We start from the raw sequence: 19,723 nt of genomic DNA on the forward strand, positions 1-19,723 counted from the left end.
ATACTCTATATAAGCAAATGGGACATCTGACATTTTTTGCCACACGCCCTGCCTTTACCAAACTCTAAATAAAGACTTTATTACTATTCAGAGATATGGCCATCAATAAAAGGCTCCCTGCAAGCCTCTCATCAACCTTCCAGAACGTTTCACCTACAAACCCAACAACCCGATAAGGCACTATAAATTACTTACCAGTTTGACGTATCCTGTTTCTTGCATGGCCAGACTTTGCCCACGCCACAGTAGAGCAGAGGTGGCATTTAAGACAAATGTATTCACCATTTCAGAAGCTGGGGGCCGTAGTATACCTACAAAATCCAGCTAAATTAAAAGTTGTTTTTAAGGGGCATACACAAAGTTTGTTCTCCGAGATTCAGGGCCTGGAGTATTTAGATGAATTGCGGGGGTCCTGATATTTGAGCTGAGGCCAAAGTAGCCAATCCCGAAAAGAGAAGGGAAACTCCAAGGTTAATTATAGGGGGCGAAAGGAATTTAAAGTTGTGCTGGATACGGGTTAAAAGGAAATGGGAGGGCAAAAAAAAGAATGAAGAAAAATAACAAAAAAAAAGAAAGGGCTATCACGCTGGTCCGTCGGCTGCGCTGCCGCCTCTGGTGCAGGAAACCAGGGTTCGAGCCTCGAGGTCGCGTCCACATCATGTGATTCTGGGCAAATCACTTAATCTCCCCGTGCCTGAATGTGTAATGTAAATACGGTGCTATGTAAAGCGCTCCAATACCTTCGGGTCGAGTTTGCGCTATATAAATATGCACACAAAACAAAAAAAAACTGTAAGGACACTGACAGGTAGTTACAAAGGTATTACTAGTGGTGACTGGAGAGGTTAGGGGGGTGGGATGGGGGGTGGGATGGCGAGTTTGGTATTGCAGACGTCTTCACACAGGCTAAGCCTGGTTGCTCACTTGTTGGGAGAGGGTGGGGGGGCGGCGCTTCGAGGGGCTGGGGCTGGGCGGGTTCGCTCCTAGGCTTAGGGTTGGGGGGTAGGTTTGAGAGAGGTAGGTAGGGGTCCCTCACGCTCATGAGGAAAGAACTAAGAAAGATGCAGTCTGTTAAGAGGGGGGAAATTACAGCAGTTAAGAGCCAAGGTCTGTTTATACCTGCAATGGGAGATAAATGGAAAGTGTGCATCACCTTTATGAATATTGGCGGCCTGAACGACCCTAAGAAAAGAGCTAGAACCTCGATAGACCTACAGGTGCTGAACGCAGATATTGTGTGCCTGCAAGAGACGCACATTGAAGGCTCACAGAGGGATGTGCTAAACACAATGGTTTATAGATTAATAGGTGGGACGTCACAAAGGGGTGCGCACTGGGGGGGGGGGTTGCAATTGTAGCCTGAGGCAACTGGCTAAAATTTACACAAGTGCGGGCTGATACACAAGGCAGATTGGCAATTGCAGTGTGTCACCCTATTAGTGGAGACAAATTTACACTGTGCTCGGTTTATGGCAGTATACTTGACAATCCTTATGTTTTTAAGCAGATAACTAATGAACTGACTTACCGACCCTTACCAATTGTCTTATGTGGGGATATGAACATCAATCTGCCATGTAACTGGGATATGGGAGCACAGCAAAGATAAACTGGCTGAAAACCTAAAGTATTACAAGCATTAGAAGGGGTTTGTAAGGTTCATGGCCTCATTGATTGTTTTTTTTTTATTGTTTTTTTTATTGTCCTCATCTCACCAAAAGCATCTGCAATTCTTGAATAGCCGCTTTCCCAACCTGTGCGCCCCGCAGCCACTGCATTCACTTCGGTCCCAGACCGGACCAGCCCCTTCGTTGGTAGCTTAGTGTAATCATAGGACCAACAGATATTACAAACAACCCAGGCCTCTACCCCAATCTATTAAGGTCTGCCAAATGTTTAAACAATTGTCATTATCGCTATTCTGGTCCAGTCTGGCCATTGTGGAAGCAGCTTTGACCAAGTCCTGGGGCTTTGGAGGCGAGGGATCTCTCCACTTCAAACATATTTCCCTTTGGGCGATTAAAGTCAAGTACAACAAAAGAACTCTGTGCATATGCCTCAGTTTCTTGCTCTACAACAAAAAAATGATGGACGGAATGCTGACAATGCATACATTCTCCCCCAGTCAAGAGATCTGGGTTAAATCCATCGTTCTTTTGCCCACTACACCACCCCAGTTTAGACATGGCCATATGCAAATCAGTCTTGACCCTGTGCCTCATGGGAACAGTCCAGCCCGAACTGCCAAGCCATGTCTTCCCTGGACCGGAATCAAGCATCCTAGGACCGGTTTCTGGCTATCAGCCGTCATCAGCCAGGATAGCTTGACTCCAGTGGCGTAGTGAGCACGGGTCCCACGTCTGGGAATACCCATCCCACTTAGGGCGAAAAGCGTTACAACAAACAAATGATGGACGGAATGCTGACAATGCATACATTCTCCCCCAGTCAAGAGATCTGGGTTAAATCCATCGTTCTTTTGCCCACTACACCACCCCAGTTTAGACATGGTCATATGCAAATCAGTCTTGACCCTGTGCCTCATGGGAACAGTCCAGCCCGAACTGCCAAGCCATGTCTTCCCTGGACCGGAATCAAGCATCCTAGGACCGGTTTCTGGCTATCAGCCGTCATCAGCCAGGATAGCTTGACTCCAGTGGCGTAGTGAGCACGGGTCCCACGTCTGGGAATACCCATCCCACTTAGGGCGAAAAGCGTTACAACAAACAAATGATGGACGGAATGCTGACAATGCATACATTCTCCCCCAGTCAAGAGATCTGGGTTAAATCCATCGTTCTTTTGCCCACTACACCACCCAAGTTTAGACATGGCCATATGCAAATCAGTCTTGACCCTGTGCCTCATGGGAACAGTCCAGCCCAAACTGCCAAGCCATGTCTTCCCTGGACCGGAATCAAGCATCCTAGGACCGGTTTCTGGCTATCAGCCGTCATCAGCCAGGATAGCTTGACTCCAGTGGCGTAGTGAGCACGGGTCCCACGTCTGAGAATACCCATCCCACTTAGGGCGAAAAGCGTTACAACAAACAAATGATGGACGGAATGCTGACAATGCATACATTCTCCCCCAGTCAAGAGATCTGGGTTAAATCCATTGTTCTTTTGCCCACTACACCACCCCAGTTTAGACATGGCCATATGCAAATCAGTCTTGACCCTGTGCCTCATGGGAACAGTCCAGCCCGAACTGCCAAGCCATGTCTTCCCTGGACCGGAATCAAGCATCCTAGGACCGGTTTCTGGCTATCAGCCGTCATCAGCCAGGATAGCTTGACTCCAGTGGCGTAGTGAGCACGGGTCCCACGTCTGGGAATACCCATCCCACTTAGGGCGAAAAGCGTTACAACAAACAAATGATGGACGGAATGCTGACAATGCATACATTCTGTCCCCAGTCAAGAGATCTGGGTTAAATCCATCGTTCTTTTGCCCACTACACCACCCCAGTTTAGACATGGCCATATGCAAATCAGTCTTGACCCTGTGCCTCATGGGAACAGTCCAGCCCGAACTGCCAAGCCATGTCTTCCCTGGACCGGAATCAAGCATCCTAGGACCGGTTTCTGGCTATCAGCCGTCATCAGCCAGGATAGCTTGACTCCAGTGGCGTAGTGAGCACGGGTCCCACGTCTGGGAATACCCATCCCACTTAGGGCGAAAAGCGTTACAACAAACAAATGATGGACGGAATGCTGACAATGCATACATTCTGTCCCCAGTCAAGAGATCTGGGTTAAATCCATCGTTCTTTTGCCCACTACACCACCCCAGTTTAGACATGGCCATATGCAAATCAGTCTTGACCCTGTGCCTCATGGGAACAGTCCAGCCCGAACTGCCAAGCCATGTCTTCCCTGGACCGGAATCAAGCATCCTAGGACCGGTTTCTGGCTATCAGCCGTCATCAGCCAGGATAGATTGACTCCAGTGGCGTAGTGAGCACGGGTCCCACGTCTGGGAATACCCATCCCACTTAGGGCGAAAAGCGTTACAACAAACAAATGATGGACGGAATGCTGACAATGCATACATTCTCCCCCAGTCAAGAGATCTGGGTTAAATCCATCGTTCTTTTGCCCACTACACCACCCCAGTTTAGACATGGCCATATGCAAATCAGTCTTGACCCTGTGCCTCATGGGAACAGTCCAGCCCGAACTGCCAAGCCATGTCTTCCCTGGACCGGAATCAAGCATCCTAGGACCGGTTTCTGGCTATCAGCTGTCATCAGCCAGGATAGCTTGACTCCAGTGGCGTAGTGAGCACGGGTCCCACGTCTGGGAATACCCATCCCTCTTAGGGCGAAAAGCGTTAAGACAAACAAATGATGGACGGAATGCTGACAATGCATACATTCTCCCCCAGTCAAGAGATCTGGGTTAAATCCATCGTTCTTTTGCCCACTACACCACCCCAGTTTAGACATGGCCATATGCAAATCAGTCTTGACCCTGTGCCTCATGGGAACAGTCCAGCCCGAACTGCCAAGCCATGTCTTCCCTGGACCGGAATCAAGCATCCTAGGACCGGTTTCTGGCTATCAGCCGTCATCAGCCAGGATAGCTTGACTCCAGTGGCGTAGTGAGCACGGGTCCCACGTCTGGGAATACCCATCCCACTTAGGGCGAAAAGCGTTACAACAAACAAATGATGGACGGAATGCTGACAATGCATACATTCTCCCCCAGTCAAGAGATCTGGGTTAAATCCATCGTTCTTTTGCCCACTACACCACCCCAGTTTAGACATGGCCATATGCAAATCAGTCTTGACCCTGTGCCTCATGGGAACAGTCCAGCCCGAACTGCCAAGCCATGTCTTTCCTGGACCGGAATCAAGCATCCTAGGACCGGTTTCTGGCTATCAGCGGTCATCAGCCAGGATAGCTTGACTCCAGTGGCGTAGTGAGCACGGGTCCCACGTCTGGGAATACCCATCCCACTGAGGGCGAAAAGCGTTACAACAAACAAATGATGGACGGAATGCTGACAATGCATACATTCTCCCCCAGTCAAGAGATCTGGGTTAAATCCATCGTTCTTTTGCCCACTACACCACCCCAGTTTAGACATGGCCATATGCAAATCAGTCTTGACCCTGTGCCTCATGGGAACAGTCCAGCCCGAACTGTTGTAACGCTTTTCGCCCTAAGTGGGATGGGTATTCCCAGACGTGGGACCCGTGCTCACTACGCCACTGGAGTCAAGCTATCCTGGCTGATGACGGCTGATAGCCAGAAACCGGTCCTAGGATGCTTGATTCCGGTCCAGGGAAGACATGGCTTGGCAGTTCGGGCTGGACTGTTCCCATGAGGCACAGGGTCAAGACTGATTTGCATATGGCCATGTCTAATCTGGGGTGGTGTAGTGGGCAAAAGAACGATGGATTTAACCCAGATCTCTTGACTGGGGGAGAATGTATGCATTGTCAGCATTCCGTCCATCATTTGTTTGTTGTAACGCTTTTCGCCCTAAGTGGGATGGGTATTCCCAGACGTGGGACCCGTGCTCACTACGCCACTGGAGTCAAGCTATCCTGGCTGATGACGGCTGATAGCCAGAAACCGGTCCTAGGATGCTTGATTCCGGTCCAGGGAAGACATGGCTTGGCAGTTCGGGCTGGACTGTTCCCATGAGGCACAGGGTCAAGACTGATTTGCATATGGCCATGTCTAATCTGGGGTGGTGTAGTGGGCAAAAGAACGATGGATTTAACCCAGATCTCTTGACTGGGGGAGAATGTATGCATTGTCAGCATTCCGTCCATCATTTGTTTGTTGTAACGCTTTTCGCCCTAAGTGGGATGGGTATTGCCAGACGTGGGACCCGTGCTCACTACGCCACTGGAGTCAAGCTATCCTGGCTGATGACGGCTGATAGCCAGAAACCGGTCCTAGGATGCTTGATTCCGGTCCAGGGAAGACATGGCTTGGCAGTTCGGGCTGGACTGTTCCCATGAGGCACAGGGTCAAGACTGATTTGCATATGGCCATATCTAATCTGGGGTGGTGTAGTGGGCAAAATAACGATGGATTTAACCCAGATCTCTTGACTGGGGGAGAATGTATGCATTGTCAGCATTCCGTCCATCATTTGTTTGTTGTAACGCTTTTCGCCCTAAGTGGGATGGGTATTCCCAGACGTGGGACCCGTGCTCACTACGCCACTGGAGTCAAGCTATCCTGGCTGATGACGGCTGATAGCCAGAAACCGGTCCTAGGATGCTTGATTCCGGTCCAGGGAAGACATGGCTTGGCAGTTCGGGCTGGACTGTTCCCATGAGGCACAGGGTCAAGACTGATTTGCATATGGCCATGTCTAATCTGGGGTGGTGTAGTGGGCAAAAGAACGATGGATTTAACCCAGATCTCTTGACTGGGGGAGAATGTATGCATTGTCAGCATTCCGTCCATCATTTGTTTGTTGTATCAGTTTCTTGCTCAACATGTCATCGTCTATAAATAGCACCATAGAAATATTTAAGCACATTTTTTTCTCTGAATATCCCACTTAAAGCTTCCTCAATTCCTTTCCAGAAGGGGAAATGTTTGGGACACTCAAAGAAGATGTGTAATTCATTGGCCTGACTAAGGTCACATCTTGGACATTTAGGGTTTGAAAGAGGGGCAAACTTTGCGATCCTGGCAGGTGTATAATATAATCTATTGATGACAAAAAATGGTTCTTCTTAAATTTAGCTGGCTTAATGTACTTATACAACAGCTTCAGAGATGGTTCATAAAGGTCTTCAATATTACATCCAAGTGGGACTTGATTCCATATATGAGTTGATGGGGGGAGTTCCTTATCTTCTGCTTCTACCAACATTCTATACCATTTTGAGATTTCTTTACATTTAGGATTTATATCTTGGAGGGAACACTCAACCTCCCATAGCCCTTGGATATTTCTTTTCTCAGCTGCGAACCAAGAGACCAGTTGTATACATTTGAATGTAGAGAGGCCCTCTCCAATCTTTGCTCTTAAAACTTCCCATGGAAGTACCCCCTCAGAAGATACCAGATCTGACCAGATGGAGATACCTGCTCTTTTAAATTATATTGCCAGATAGTCTTTAAGAAACTCCGGTGTCCCAGGGAAATCCCAAATTGGGGTGATTTCCGAATAATACCCTATCCCCCATCTGATTCTAATCTTATACCAAAGATTAAGAGCATTCTTTAAAACTTTCAATCAAACTTTTCTGAAATATCTAGGTGCTCCGAATTTATATAGAAAACCTTCTCCGCCCTCCTGCCTTATCATTTCTGCTAATAGTCTGCCCCATGTTGATTCGTCTGGTTTTGAAAGCATCACCCGAATGTTTTTAAATTTAAAAGCAAAACAATACCACTTTAAAGCGGGGAGAGCCAATCCCCCTTTAATCAGCCTGCGCCTCAATTTCTTCCAAGCCAATCTGGCCCCTTTATGTGCCCAAATAAAGCTTGTGATCTTACTTTGGACTTTGCTAATATCCGATTTTGAAAAGGTAAGGGGAATAGCATTAAAAGGATTCGTTAATTTAGGGAGTATGACCATTTTGACCAGGTTAACCCTTCCATAGATTGTTAATGGGAGATTTTTCCACCTGGCTAATATTCGGCCAACTTCTTTTGTAATTCTATTCAAATTAATCTGCGGGATTTTCTCTATCTCTTTGATTATTGTAATACCCAAATATTTAAATTCTTTGCTAATATTGCCTTCCCAATTATCTATATTCCAAAGCATCAGCTCGGTTTTAGAAGTGTTAGCGAGGTACCCCGAATAGGCTCCGAATTCTAGCAACAGAACTTCAACCCTTGGTATTGTTGCCCTTGGGTCATCCGTCTATAGTAGCAAATCGTTTGCATACAGGGCGACCTTACTACTGTACTGATGGGATCTAAAGGGTGTGATCAGTTCATCTGCCCTGATAGCTTGGGCCAGGGGTTCTATATATATGTTAAAAAGCAGAGGTGAAAGGGGGCAACCCTGTCGAGTCCCTCTAAGAATATCAAAACTAGATGTTAAGACACCATTTACTAAAATCTTAGCAGATGCTCCCTGATAACAGTTTACCAGACTTTGAATAAAAATAGGCCCAAACCCCATAGACCTCAAGACCTCCCAAAGATAAACCCAACAGACTCTGTTGAACGCCTTGGCTGCATCCAATGCCACTACAGCCAAGGTTCGCATCAAGCAGTGGCAAGATCTATATTACCTATCAGCTTTTGTGTTAATTCTTGGATATATCTTTTGGGTATAAAGCCCTTCTGATCAGTAGTGATCAACTGTGGGGCAATTTTAACAATCCTCCCTGCTACAATACTCATGAAGATCTTGTAATCAGCATTCAGCAGGGAGATCGGTCCATAGGAGTCTTCCCTTTGCAGATCTTTCCCAGGTTTTGGAATAAGAACAACGGTTGCCTCCTTCCAAGAGTTAGGTATCTTACCTTCTGACTGATAAACAGTGTTAAACAAAACTCCCATAATCGAGACCAATTCTTCCAGCAAAAGTCTGTATATCTCGCTAATGAGGGCATCTGTGCCAGCTGCTTCGTTATTTTTACACTTCCCAATTTGTTCCCTAATCTCACCCTCAGTTATTGGGGCACCAAGAAGGTCGCGGCTTTCATCTGTTAACTGCGAGAGGGATTTTTCCCTCAGCCAGATCTTAAGGGACTCCAGGTTAGGTGTAATTTCCTCCTTATAGAGCTCTGCAAATAAAGAAATAAGCTGTGCTTGCATATCTGCTAACCTACTCGAAGTATCTCAATTTTCATTGATAATTAATTCACCTATATGGTTTTTTGCACGATCAGCCCTGGCTTTCCATGCCAACAAAGCTCCTGCCTTCTCACCATATTCAAAATTCTGCATGGATTTAAACGACCACTGTGTCTTACATTTTTGATCAAGCATAACTCTGAATACCTGACGTGCGTTGTCCAGATCTCTCTGTACTTGGGATATTCTATCTGTGGCCCCCTGATTAGATCTAGAACTTTCTGCCTCTAACTGAGAGATTTTATCCTCAATTAGCCGAAGATCTCGTGCTTCCTCCTTATTCTTTGCACTAATACGGCGATGTAGGAATCCCCGTATGAATGCCTTAAAGGCATCCCACACAAAATCCAAAGATGTGGAGCCCATAATATCCCTAAAATAATTTTGAGTTGCACCTTTAAGATCTCTTACAATCTCGGGATCAGATAAGGCAGATCTTTTGAGTCAACATCTAGGTCTTACATTACTTCAACTCCCTTTTAAGTTAAATGCTACAGGGGCATGGTCAGATATGTGACTAGGCAGAATGTCTATCGATGTCGTACTCTCCACAATAGACCGACTGATCAAGACATAGTCGATTCTGGGGAGATGTCCATATTTTCTGCTGTGAAATGTATAACCCTGTGTATTATTCTTCTTTGCCCTCCACAGATCTACAAGCTCTAACTCATGTAGCATATTATTCAAGGCCTTGCGTACCCAGGGAGCTCCCATGTGATGTCTCTGGTTTGATCTATCCTTTCATGGGTCTAAAAGAATATTAAAATCTCCACCAATTACTACTGACAAAACTTCTTCCATCAAGACCCATTGTAACTTACATATATATGTGGGATTGTCTATATTAGGACCATAGAAGGAGACACATTTCAACTCCGACCCTCTGAAATCTAATCTAGCCATTACCCATCTCCCGAACTGATCAGTTTTACTGATTTAATAGTACAGCCTGCTCCTTGCTTCATTAAAATGCCCACTCCCTTGCAGTGGACCATCTGCTCTGACGCACAATAGTGTTTTATCCATGTGTGCTTATCAAATACTACACGACTCTCTTCTTATTGCTCAAGTGGGCCTCCTGGATTAAACAGATTTGGCCAGAGCTTTGTTCTAAATACTTCTTTACTAACCTCTGTCTATGTGGGCAGCGTAACCCATTAATATTTCACGATAGGAATTTTAACTCTCCACTACCCATTGCAGGATCTTAGCTGTGAGAGGGTGCCCATCACCTTATGCCTACACCCAAAGCCGAGACTCCGGAGCGGGTCGCCTAAAAAAGATGGTTGAGATACAGGACTTTAAAAAAAAAAAAATCCCACTGTTCCCCCACCCGTGCTCCCCCCTCTTCCCATCCACCATCACCACTGTGCCCCACCCCCACCCCTCTGGGGAACCCTCCCTACTATTAGGCTATGGCGTAAATGGAGTCTGGTCCTCGGGTCAATTAACAACATCATTACCCGTTTTCCTACCCTGAATCTCTCTGGCCCTGGGCCTCCCTGATTTTGAAAAGATCAACCTCCCTTATACCTCCCCTCCTTCCTTAATTTTTTGAATGAGATCGTCTACCTCATCTACTGAATGAAAAGTGTACATATGATTTTTCTACATAACACAAAGAGAAGCCGGGAATCTCAGTTGTGCCCTGGTCCCCAGTTTATTTAATTTGACCATTTGTTTGCCCATCTCCCACTGTTTCTGTGCCGTAGTACGACAAATATCGGACCTGATATTAAATGTAAAGGTGTTAGAGAGGGCGTTGGATGTAAGTGCCTACACTTCCAGGTCTGAGTCTTTGGGGGTAGAGCCTGCACTAGAGACCACGCAGAGCCTGCAGTAAGACATGAGAGGCTCGAGAAAGGAAAGCAACTCTCCCAGCAATTTCCCAAGGTAGGGCGTCGAGGATACGGTCCGGCTCAAGATTTGGACGGTTGGCCGGGGGAGGAAGGTAAGAACATATTTGGCCCGTACCAACCAGAATTTACTGCTGGATTTCAATTTAATCAGCCTGCTGCTGCTATTAAGGAAGCAGGGGGAGGAGGTGGAGGGAGGGGAGTTTTATGGCATGTGGAAGAAGGCCAGCAAGTAAAGGTGGCATCTGTTATAAAAACTTGCAGATACACTCTTAGAGCTCGGGTAGCTCAACTCCCTCATTCCGGACTACACAACCAAGACTCCTCTCCACCAGTTATTGTAACCCTGCCATCTTCTCAAAGAAGGAAAGGAGGTGAAGCAAGCGAAAGGGTAGGGGTGGCAAAAGGAGAAAGGACGGACCTCTCAGGGGGCAACAAATGTGGAGGCAGGGGTAGAGGGAGATGGAAGAAATCGCTTGCCCCCAAAATTAAATAACCCATCCCTGAAATCATATTATAAGGTCCTAAGTGCCCCTTGCCCCCCATCTACTGATGCAGTTGGCCGGGAGGGCCACTGCTCTAACTTTATTGGGGAGATGGATTTGGAACAATCTCAAAATAAGTCACTTTTGGCAACAGCTCAAAACTCCCCTGCTCTCCCAGTCTCTGACAATTTGGCAGTAGTATCACCGGAGGATCATTGTGGCTCCCAGACTCTTGTCCATTCTGTAGTCCCACTATCAAACCGCTTTGCTAAATGCAAGACAGTGAATCAGTCTCCTGCCCAGAGTCATCGCAACAAGCTAATCCATCTCAGCTTTCCCAACATATTTCACCCTCTAGCTCAGGGGCTGGGGGTGGCTTGGTGGCTGATATTTTAATGGCACTTAAAGACGAGATAGGGAGCAGATTCACTGTCTCTGAAAATAACCAAGCGGCAATACAAGCCTTGTGCGCTGTATTAGCCCACAAGCTGGAAGAGGTTTCCTCAAGAACAGATGCGCTTCAGCAGGAGATCCCAAGGATTAAGGAAGCTATGAATGCTTCCTCTGCAGAAATGGCTAAATTAATGAATCAGAACAAGGAACTGAAGGATGACCTTGAACGGTTGGAAAATCACTCCAGAAGGAACAATTTGAGACTAATCAATGTTCCCGAAGTCTTAGAAGGTTCAGAGCTCAAGGGTTTTGTGATCTCATTATTTAAGGAGACTGTGCTAAAAAACCCTATTAACCCTGATAATATTCATCTGGAGCGAGAGATACAAAGGGTACATCGTGACCCTTATAAGAGGAACCCAGCGACACAGAAGCATAGTAAATTTCCATACGTACACTGTAAAGGAGGCAATCTTATCATCAGCTTTGAAGGAAGGGTCACTTACAAGGCCTCAATGATTGGTGGAGTAGGAAGAGATCTCTGGAGCATGGGTAACCATATTTTTCAGCTTCAAATCATAAACATGCTCAATTAGATTATTTTTTGGCATCAAATGCATTTATATCGGTTTGTAAAATTTAGTGATAACCGAGGTTTCTTTTGTACCATAATCCATTTGTTCTAGAGATACAGGGAATAGGGGGAAAACGCAAACTACATGGAGTATTGAGCGTGCCCTGCTTGCAAATAAAGATTACTGTAGACACATTAGAGAGTGGATTCCGATATTCTTTAAAGAGAATATCGGTGGCGCTTCATCTAGCATGGTCTGGGATACATTTAAGGCATGCCTGGCGGGGAGACATTGAGGTTCTCTTTGAATCATGGAAAGGAAGAGAAACAACTGATACGAGCTAAACAAGACAGCTTAGAGGCAGCAAAAGAAAATCTGGTCAGAGTATAACAACAGGGAGGAGAAATAAAGGAAGCCCAATTAGGGGTAATGTTAGCTAGGGCAGCAATTAATGCAATTTATGCCAATAGGGCAGTAGAAAAGTATACAGTTTAAGATGTGTTATTAATGCCTATACTCCGAAGATATTAGACATACTCCTTTGCAGACAGAAGTGATTTTGAAGACAGCATTTTTAAATAAACTGACCATCGGTGAGAGGGAGTCTCTGGAGGGGGCTCTATAATGGGAGGAGATCTAGTTGGCGTGGTCTAATCTTCCTTCTGGTAAAGCTGCAGGGGCTGATGCAATTCCTTCGGATGTTTATAGAACATTTGCTCCCCAATTGAAAGATCATGTGACTGCATTATTTCATCAAATTTATAGCGGAGCCTCTCCTCCAGGGTCATGGTCCAGTGCCAAAATTATTGTGTTTCTGAAAAAGAACAAACCACCGGTAAAACTAGGCTCATACCGCCCGATAAAGCTAATCAACGGAGATTCAAAAATCTACTCCAAAGTTTTAGCTGCACGATTAGTGCAAATAATAACAAAACTAGTGTCTAATCAACAGCATAGTTTCATTGTGGGGAGGGACACTACAGACCAAATCAGGAGAGTAATCTCACTTTTTGGTGCAGTACATATCAGGAGACCCTATGGCCCTGATCCTACTAGATGCGGAAAAGGCATTTGATAAGGTCTCCTGGTGTTTTCTTTGGCAGACAGTGCGGGTAATGGGCATTGGACTAGGGTTTATTCAGGGAATTAAAGCCTTATACTGCAAACCTGTAGCTAATATCTGTATTTCTGGGGACAAATGACCGGGCCTGAGGTGATCTCTCGGGGAACTCGACAGGGATGCCCATGCTCTCCACTTCTGTTTGCACTTTATATTGACTCGTTCATATGAAATGTAGACCGAAATACTGCAATTCCACCAATAATAGTGCAAGGGTTTAAAAGTAAAATTTTTGCATATGCTAATGATATAGCATTAGTGGCCCCCAAACCAGAAATTGCACTCAAAATAATCGAGAAAGAAGCCATACTTTTTGGAAGATTTCCGGCTACTCCTTGAATGAAGACAAGACCCAAATTGTTAATAATGATACGATTTTGATGGTAGACAAATGAGTGGTAAAAAATGCGCTATATATCTGGGTGTCTTCATATCATTCGAAGTAGATGAAATTGCAAAAGAAAATTTGAAGGCTCTCATAGAAAAGACTAAAAAAGAGCTTTTTAGATTCATTAATTACAGTGATATCCTTCTGAGGTCAATTAAATGCGTACCGTTGAGTTGGGTAACAATACACATCTGTTATTTCAGTCTGCACCAAAATACCCCAAGCTAGGGTAAAAATATAGTTTACAAATACACACGTAATGCTATGTTTACTCTAAATAAGCAAATGGGGCATCTGACAATTTTAGCAAAACGTCCTGCCTTTACCAAACTCTAAATAAAGACTTTATTACTATTCTGAGATATGGCCACCAACCAAAGGCTCTCTGCAAGCCTCTTATCAACCTTCCAGAATGTTTCACCTACAAACCCAACAACCCCCTACGGCACTATAAATTACTAATAAAAATGGAATTACAAAATTCCAAATCACTTAAAACTACATGGTATATTTACAAAACATGAATAAAATTCATATAAACAATAGTAACGCATAAAAATAACATATCCAATAAAACACATTAAAAAACTATAAAACAATTTTTTTAACCACTTTATTACTGAAAATGATATTAAAAACATCGATATTATTTAAAACTTTATTACATACCTCATAAAACGATATTCTTGTGAACTATACTTATAGATCACAATATTTTATTTCCAATATTTCTGTCGCCTGATATTTTCAAGTTGATATTTTGTCCAACCACAAGTCATGATACCTTAACCATCAAATCCTTTAAACACTTGTTTACCACATCATACCTAGACCAAGAATAGTGGTCATTTTGTAACTAAAATAATCAATTTCCAGCAATTTCCAACTATACCCTAACCTGTAACATGCAGTTATCATCAGACTTCTTAAACAGCCTCGCAAATTGATGATGACAGAAAAGAAAGGAACGGTGAAAGCCATGCAAAAACAGAATATTCAATTTTGTTTCAGCCTGAATGTTATTGTATAAAGCTATAAATATTCGTCATGTTGTGTTGCTAGATGTATGGCTCTTCTGCAAAACCTATTAATAAATAATAAAAATTGCTGTTTAGTCGCTTTCGCAAATATGTGAGTATAGAATGCAAAAATCAAAGAAAATTATCCCTACATTGGTAATAGGACAATGGAGAAGTGTGTATTGTAAGACTCAAAGAAACAGAGAAAAACATCTAAAATAGTAAGCAGAAAATCGGGGAATTGTGAAGCAGACATTTTTGCAATGCTTTGGAAGTGAAAACATACACCTGCTTCAAAAAATGAATGATAGAAGTGAACATGTTAAGTATGGTGGAATAATTGACTGATATAGACAAATGGAATACACCAGAGGACACCAATTAACTTTATTCGTAAAACGTAATATAAGTAATAAACCAGATAATACAAAAGTAATCACTGGGTGCTCTTTTTCTTTTTAAAGTGGATGTGTTTTATGACTCTCTAATAATGCCTTTTGTTTTTATTCCTGTCTAGACCGAAAAAAGATGTTATGGTCATCGATCCATCAGGCAACACCTATTACAACTGGCTGTTCTGCATTACTATGCCTGTCATGTACAACTGGACCATGATCATAGCGAGGTGATGTGCAATAACCAGAATATTTTGTCTTGTTGGAATAGGCTGAAATGGAAAGAAATTATTAGGAAATGTTCTGATCAATAATAGCAATTTCTTTTGCGCCTGATAGATAGTTTCAAAAGTTTCAGACTGCAAAATTTTAAAGAATTGGAAATCAGACTCTAATTGTATTGATTAACTTACCTATGCAACAAGCTTTCTGAAATTAAGGTAAATCCGAAATTCTGGATCCGAAATTAATGTAATCCGAAATTATGGATTCGCAAATGTGGGACTATTACCTGCTGGGTCCAGAAACTGCTAGGTTTCTCATGGTGGGTTTGTAATGACAAAAGTCTCCTCTGTGCGGACAGCTATGCCCCTATACCCTTTTTCAACTGTCCATGCTTACCACATTTATCCCCATTGGCACAGACATCCTTAAGGCTACTGACCGTTGCTCCATATAGCTTTGATGTTGCGTCACCCAGGCAATGGCCTCTCCTGAATTAGATGTACACCATAGTGTCCCCTCCGCCCAATGTGGAGACTGGCTAGTACCCTCTTACAAAGTTCCGAGGAAACTGGCTATTTAAACAATATTATCCAAAGGAGAGAACATACAGGAAGGGTGAGAACAGATTTTAGTCACGATCTAAATGATTTATTAGTGGTTCCATACTGATTTTAAAAATTGTTGTAAGCTGTAAAATGATTTTGCCCTCTGAAATATGTCGAGCCTTTTGCTGAGATCTAATGTACAAGCTTTAAGGGATAACTGTTTTCTTTTATAATTGTCAAATAGAAATTATGGTTGGCCACAGGCCCAGAATTTAAAGTGGTCTAAAATGCTAACATTATATTCATGACACATGTGGGGCACTCCTGGACCCCATGTTGCTGGAAGTGTGGCTGCAGAATTAAAAGCATTTACTGTGCAAGAGCCTGCAGTAAATTAACAAAAGGAGGGCTTTACTTGTGGCATGAAAATTATGGTTTGTGCTCCAGAAGACAAAAATTATGGCACAGGAACTTCAGATTCTCAAATGTGTTTCTCATCCATGAGAAAAATAAAAGATAGTAAGCCGAGTGAAACACACAATCATCCCAACTGCAGCAGTTGTTTGCCAGTATTCTAATCTAGCTTCACCAGTTGTTGTGTTGAGCATCTAGAATGCTAACATCCTCTATTCATGACAAAAGTAAGACATATCGTGACGCCATGAAATAGCAAATGTTGACTTTAGAATCTTTCCTATGGGGAAGGCTAAAGTAACCTAGCAATGTGGGTATTAATGATTCTAAAGCTGCATTCTCCTGCAGCATGTCTGTCGGTTCTGTGACCTAGTTAAACACCATAGTCCTTTCTTAGATTACATGATCTTTACAGGAAGTTGTCAGGTTACAAAGGTGTACCGATATGTGGATTGGTACTGTAATGAGGATTATCTCAGACACTAGCTATGAATCTCCTGAGTAGGCATTCACATCTAGGAACCAATCAAAATGCTTCAGTTTGATAGTGTATGGCTGTCTAGTCTACAATTACATATAGTGGCTAGACCTTTTACTTGTACTCCCTGAAAAAGAAGTCTATTGAAATTGTACATTTAAATCTGTTCAGTACTCCATATCTATGGTACTTCCCTTCTCCAGGGGCACTGTCTGCCTTTGCTCTGAAGATATGGTACATGAAGCACAATGGGAGGCCCCTCTTCAATTTTCCTTAATTTCAAGCATCAGCCACTGAGGCTTAAGCCCAAGAAACTGTAGATGCTTCCACGGGTTGAGGCAGTCAATACCATACTAAGCTCAGTGATTTTCTCACAACACCACCTGGATAAGACTGATTTGACTAGGTGGTGAAGAGCAAAACTTACTCTGCTCTGCAACAACATACTCCCATTTGGACTGCTCTGTCCTGCTACCATAGAGACCCAAGTACTAAAGAGGGGTCCTTGTTCATTTCTATTTTGGATCCAATAGTAATGTGGCACCAAGACACCAGTGGCAAACAGCTCCAATTCATAACATTGAAGCTTAACATCCTGATCTAGACTAGCAATTTGTGCATTGTAGGCCATTTTGGAAACGTGTGATGCCTGTTAATCTTTCATTGTGGAAACTGAAAATGTAAGCATATTGTCACTTGTCAATGTCTCCTCTAAATAATCCTTTAAGAAAGGTGAATGGGCAGCCCCATCCAAAGCCATTCATATTCTCCCAGCAGCTGTAAAATAGGTAATAATGGAATGTTCACTGAGATAAAAATAAATCAGCTGATATGAAGATAAGAAAGAAATAAAGCACTTTCAAAGATAATTATCATGCCAAAAATAAATATATGTTAACATACCCCCCTTCCCATAAAGAATCCAGAATCAACAACATTCCTACAGTAAACAGGCTTAAGGATAGCTGTACACCAAGCACAAGAACCCAGAACTACAGATATACTACAGAGTGCATATCAGAGTCCACAGAACAGTGAATGGACTGTCAAGATTGTAACTGGCAGTCTTGTGATTCTATTTAATTATCATTTTTAGAAGTCCTTGCTATATACTTTGAGGAGTTGTTGCCAGAGGTTGGGAGCCATCATCTTACTCGTTAACTGGATCTCATAAATTGCACACATACAATTCGCTATGGCTGGACATAATCTTGGGAAGGTCAACACTGTATGGTCATGTAGGCAACTTTCCACTGTGGTGGAGGAATTTACTCCTCACTTCTGCAAACACATGTTGCAATATTATATTCAACTCATTCCTTAAAATGGATTAAGAATGGCATGGCTCAGTGCACATGCACCCCTAGAATTTGTCTCACTGTTAGCGCAAAGGTTAAAAATAAAAAAAGGAAGGAACATATGCACTCATTTGCAAGGAAGATCACTAAGCACCTTATGAGTTTGGTGGACAGGGTACAAACATGGAGTACCCTGTTCTTCAAACTTTCAGTTTAACAGCTCTATTTTGAGTCAGATAAACCATCATTCTTCTGGCAAAAGAGCCTCTGCTGCAGTGCTTAATTTGTGCTGGTGGTTTCCGGTGCTCAGCATCGGCACTTATTTCATGGGGCCGAGTCTATAGGAATTTTCTCCCCTGGGCAATAGGCCTGGTAATTATAACAAATAATTCCAGTTCATCTGTGAAATCAAATTTAGTTTTCGTTGGGATTGGCAGGATTATTTTCAGTGGCAGAAGCAGCCATGACGTTATGAGAGTGGTTTGTATGAGCAGCTGGAGTAGCGAGACGGCCCTACTAGCCAGGTGCCTTACGTTGCGGCGGAGGTGGGCATGCTCAGGGCCCCATTTCTGACCAGAGAGAGGTATGTATGTTGGCGTGGGTGGGCTTCCTAGGGGGTGCACCACGCAAGGGCTGTTGACTGATCTCTCCTCAGCTACTATGGCATCTACCATTGAGGGGGGGTGGAGGCAGCTCATGCTGCAGACCCCACCCTCTCCACTGGGTGACAGGTTTGGAAGGACAGTCCCGGGCAAAGCAGGTCATGATGTTTGTGTCTCCTCGTACCTTCAGGTAGCTGTTTTGCTAATTAAAGCCACTCTAGTTTTTCAGTGGTGCCAGTTCCAAATCTTGGAAGTCGCAGATGACTCTTTTTTTTTTTTTTTTTTTTTTTTTAAGTTCAAAAGGTTTTTATTGAATAAGTAAAGGTGTCAATACATGAGAAAGAATACAAACATATCTTCAAATAGAGGAGAAAAGTAAAACATGGTAATGAAAATCTACAATTGATCAGAGGATAACAAAAGTTTGAGGCTAAATAACAAAAAACAGCGTTGGTAATAATGAGCAATAAAGTAACTTATATAGAGAGAATAGTGCAAATGAAAAGCAATGTCACTCAAGGAGGCTTAGAGACCTCTTGCTGAATAGGTGATACATGAGAGGAGCGTTTAGCACAGGTATCTAGGTACAAGGTTACAGGAAGCCATAAATCATGTCGTTTAGCAGCTAAACTAAGGGGGTGCACAAAAACAGTATCTAGCCTGTGATTATAACAAACATTGTACCACCATGCTTTAAAAGAAATATTCGTAAAGTTTTTCCAGTTGACGGTGATTTGCTGGAAAGCAACAGCTAACAACAAATCAACAATTTGCGTGTTAAGATCAGTGTCATCCCAACAAGGAGAAAGGCTCCCTAAAAAAATATTGACAAAAGAGAAGGGGGATGTAGTGTGGAATATAGCATTGATTTGGGCCCAGACTAGTGTCCAGAAATCTTGCGTGAAAGTGCAAGAGAAAAGCATGTGAAAAAGAGTGGCGTTAGGAGCAGAACAGGACCAACAGAGATCCGGTGTAGAAGAAAATCTCTTATTCAACACCTGGGGAGAAAAGAGAAGTCTGTTGTATATGAAGAAAAGAGTTTGTGTAAGGGAAGCAGCTCTAGATGTCTTGCGAAGTTTGGTCCATAATTTATCCCAAAGGGAGGTGGGCCAAGAAATGGCAAGGTCAGAT

General features: G+C 43.5%; 1 protein-coding gene across 1 annotated transcript in view; it reads left to right on the forward strand.

Annotated features, from left to right (window-relative positions):
• The window catches only part of CNGA1 (cyclic nucleotide gated channel subunit alpha 1), a 417,458-nt gene that overhangs the window by 340,242 nt on the left and 57,493 nt on the right, over positions 1-19,723 (forward strand). The window contains exon 6 of the mRNA XM_085643307.1: positions 15,153-15,260. Coding sequence (XP_085499433.1) covers positions 15,153-15,260 — 108 coding nt within the window. The remainder of the gene's footprint in view (positions 1-15,152; positions 15,261-19,723) is intronic.

The sequence above is a fragment of the Triturus cristatus genome, chromosome 2_2 (genome assembly GCF_964204655.1).
Source record: "Triturus cristatus chromosome 2_2, aTriCri1.1, whole genome shotgun sequence".
NCBI lineage: Eukaryota > Metazoa > Chordata > Amphibia > Caudata > Salamandridae > Triturus > Triturus cristatus.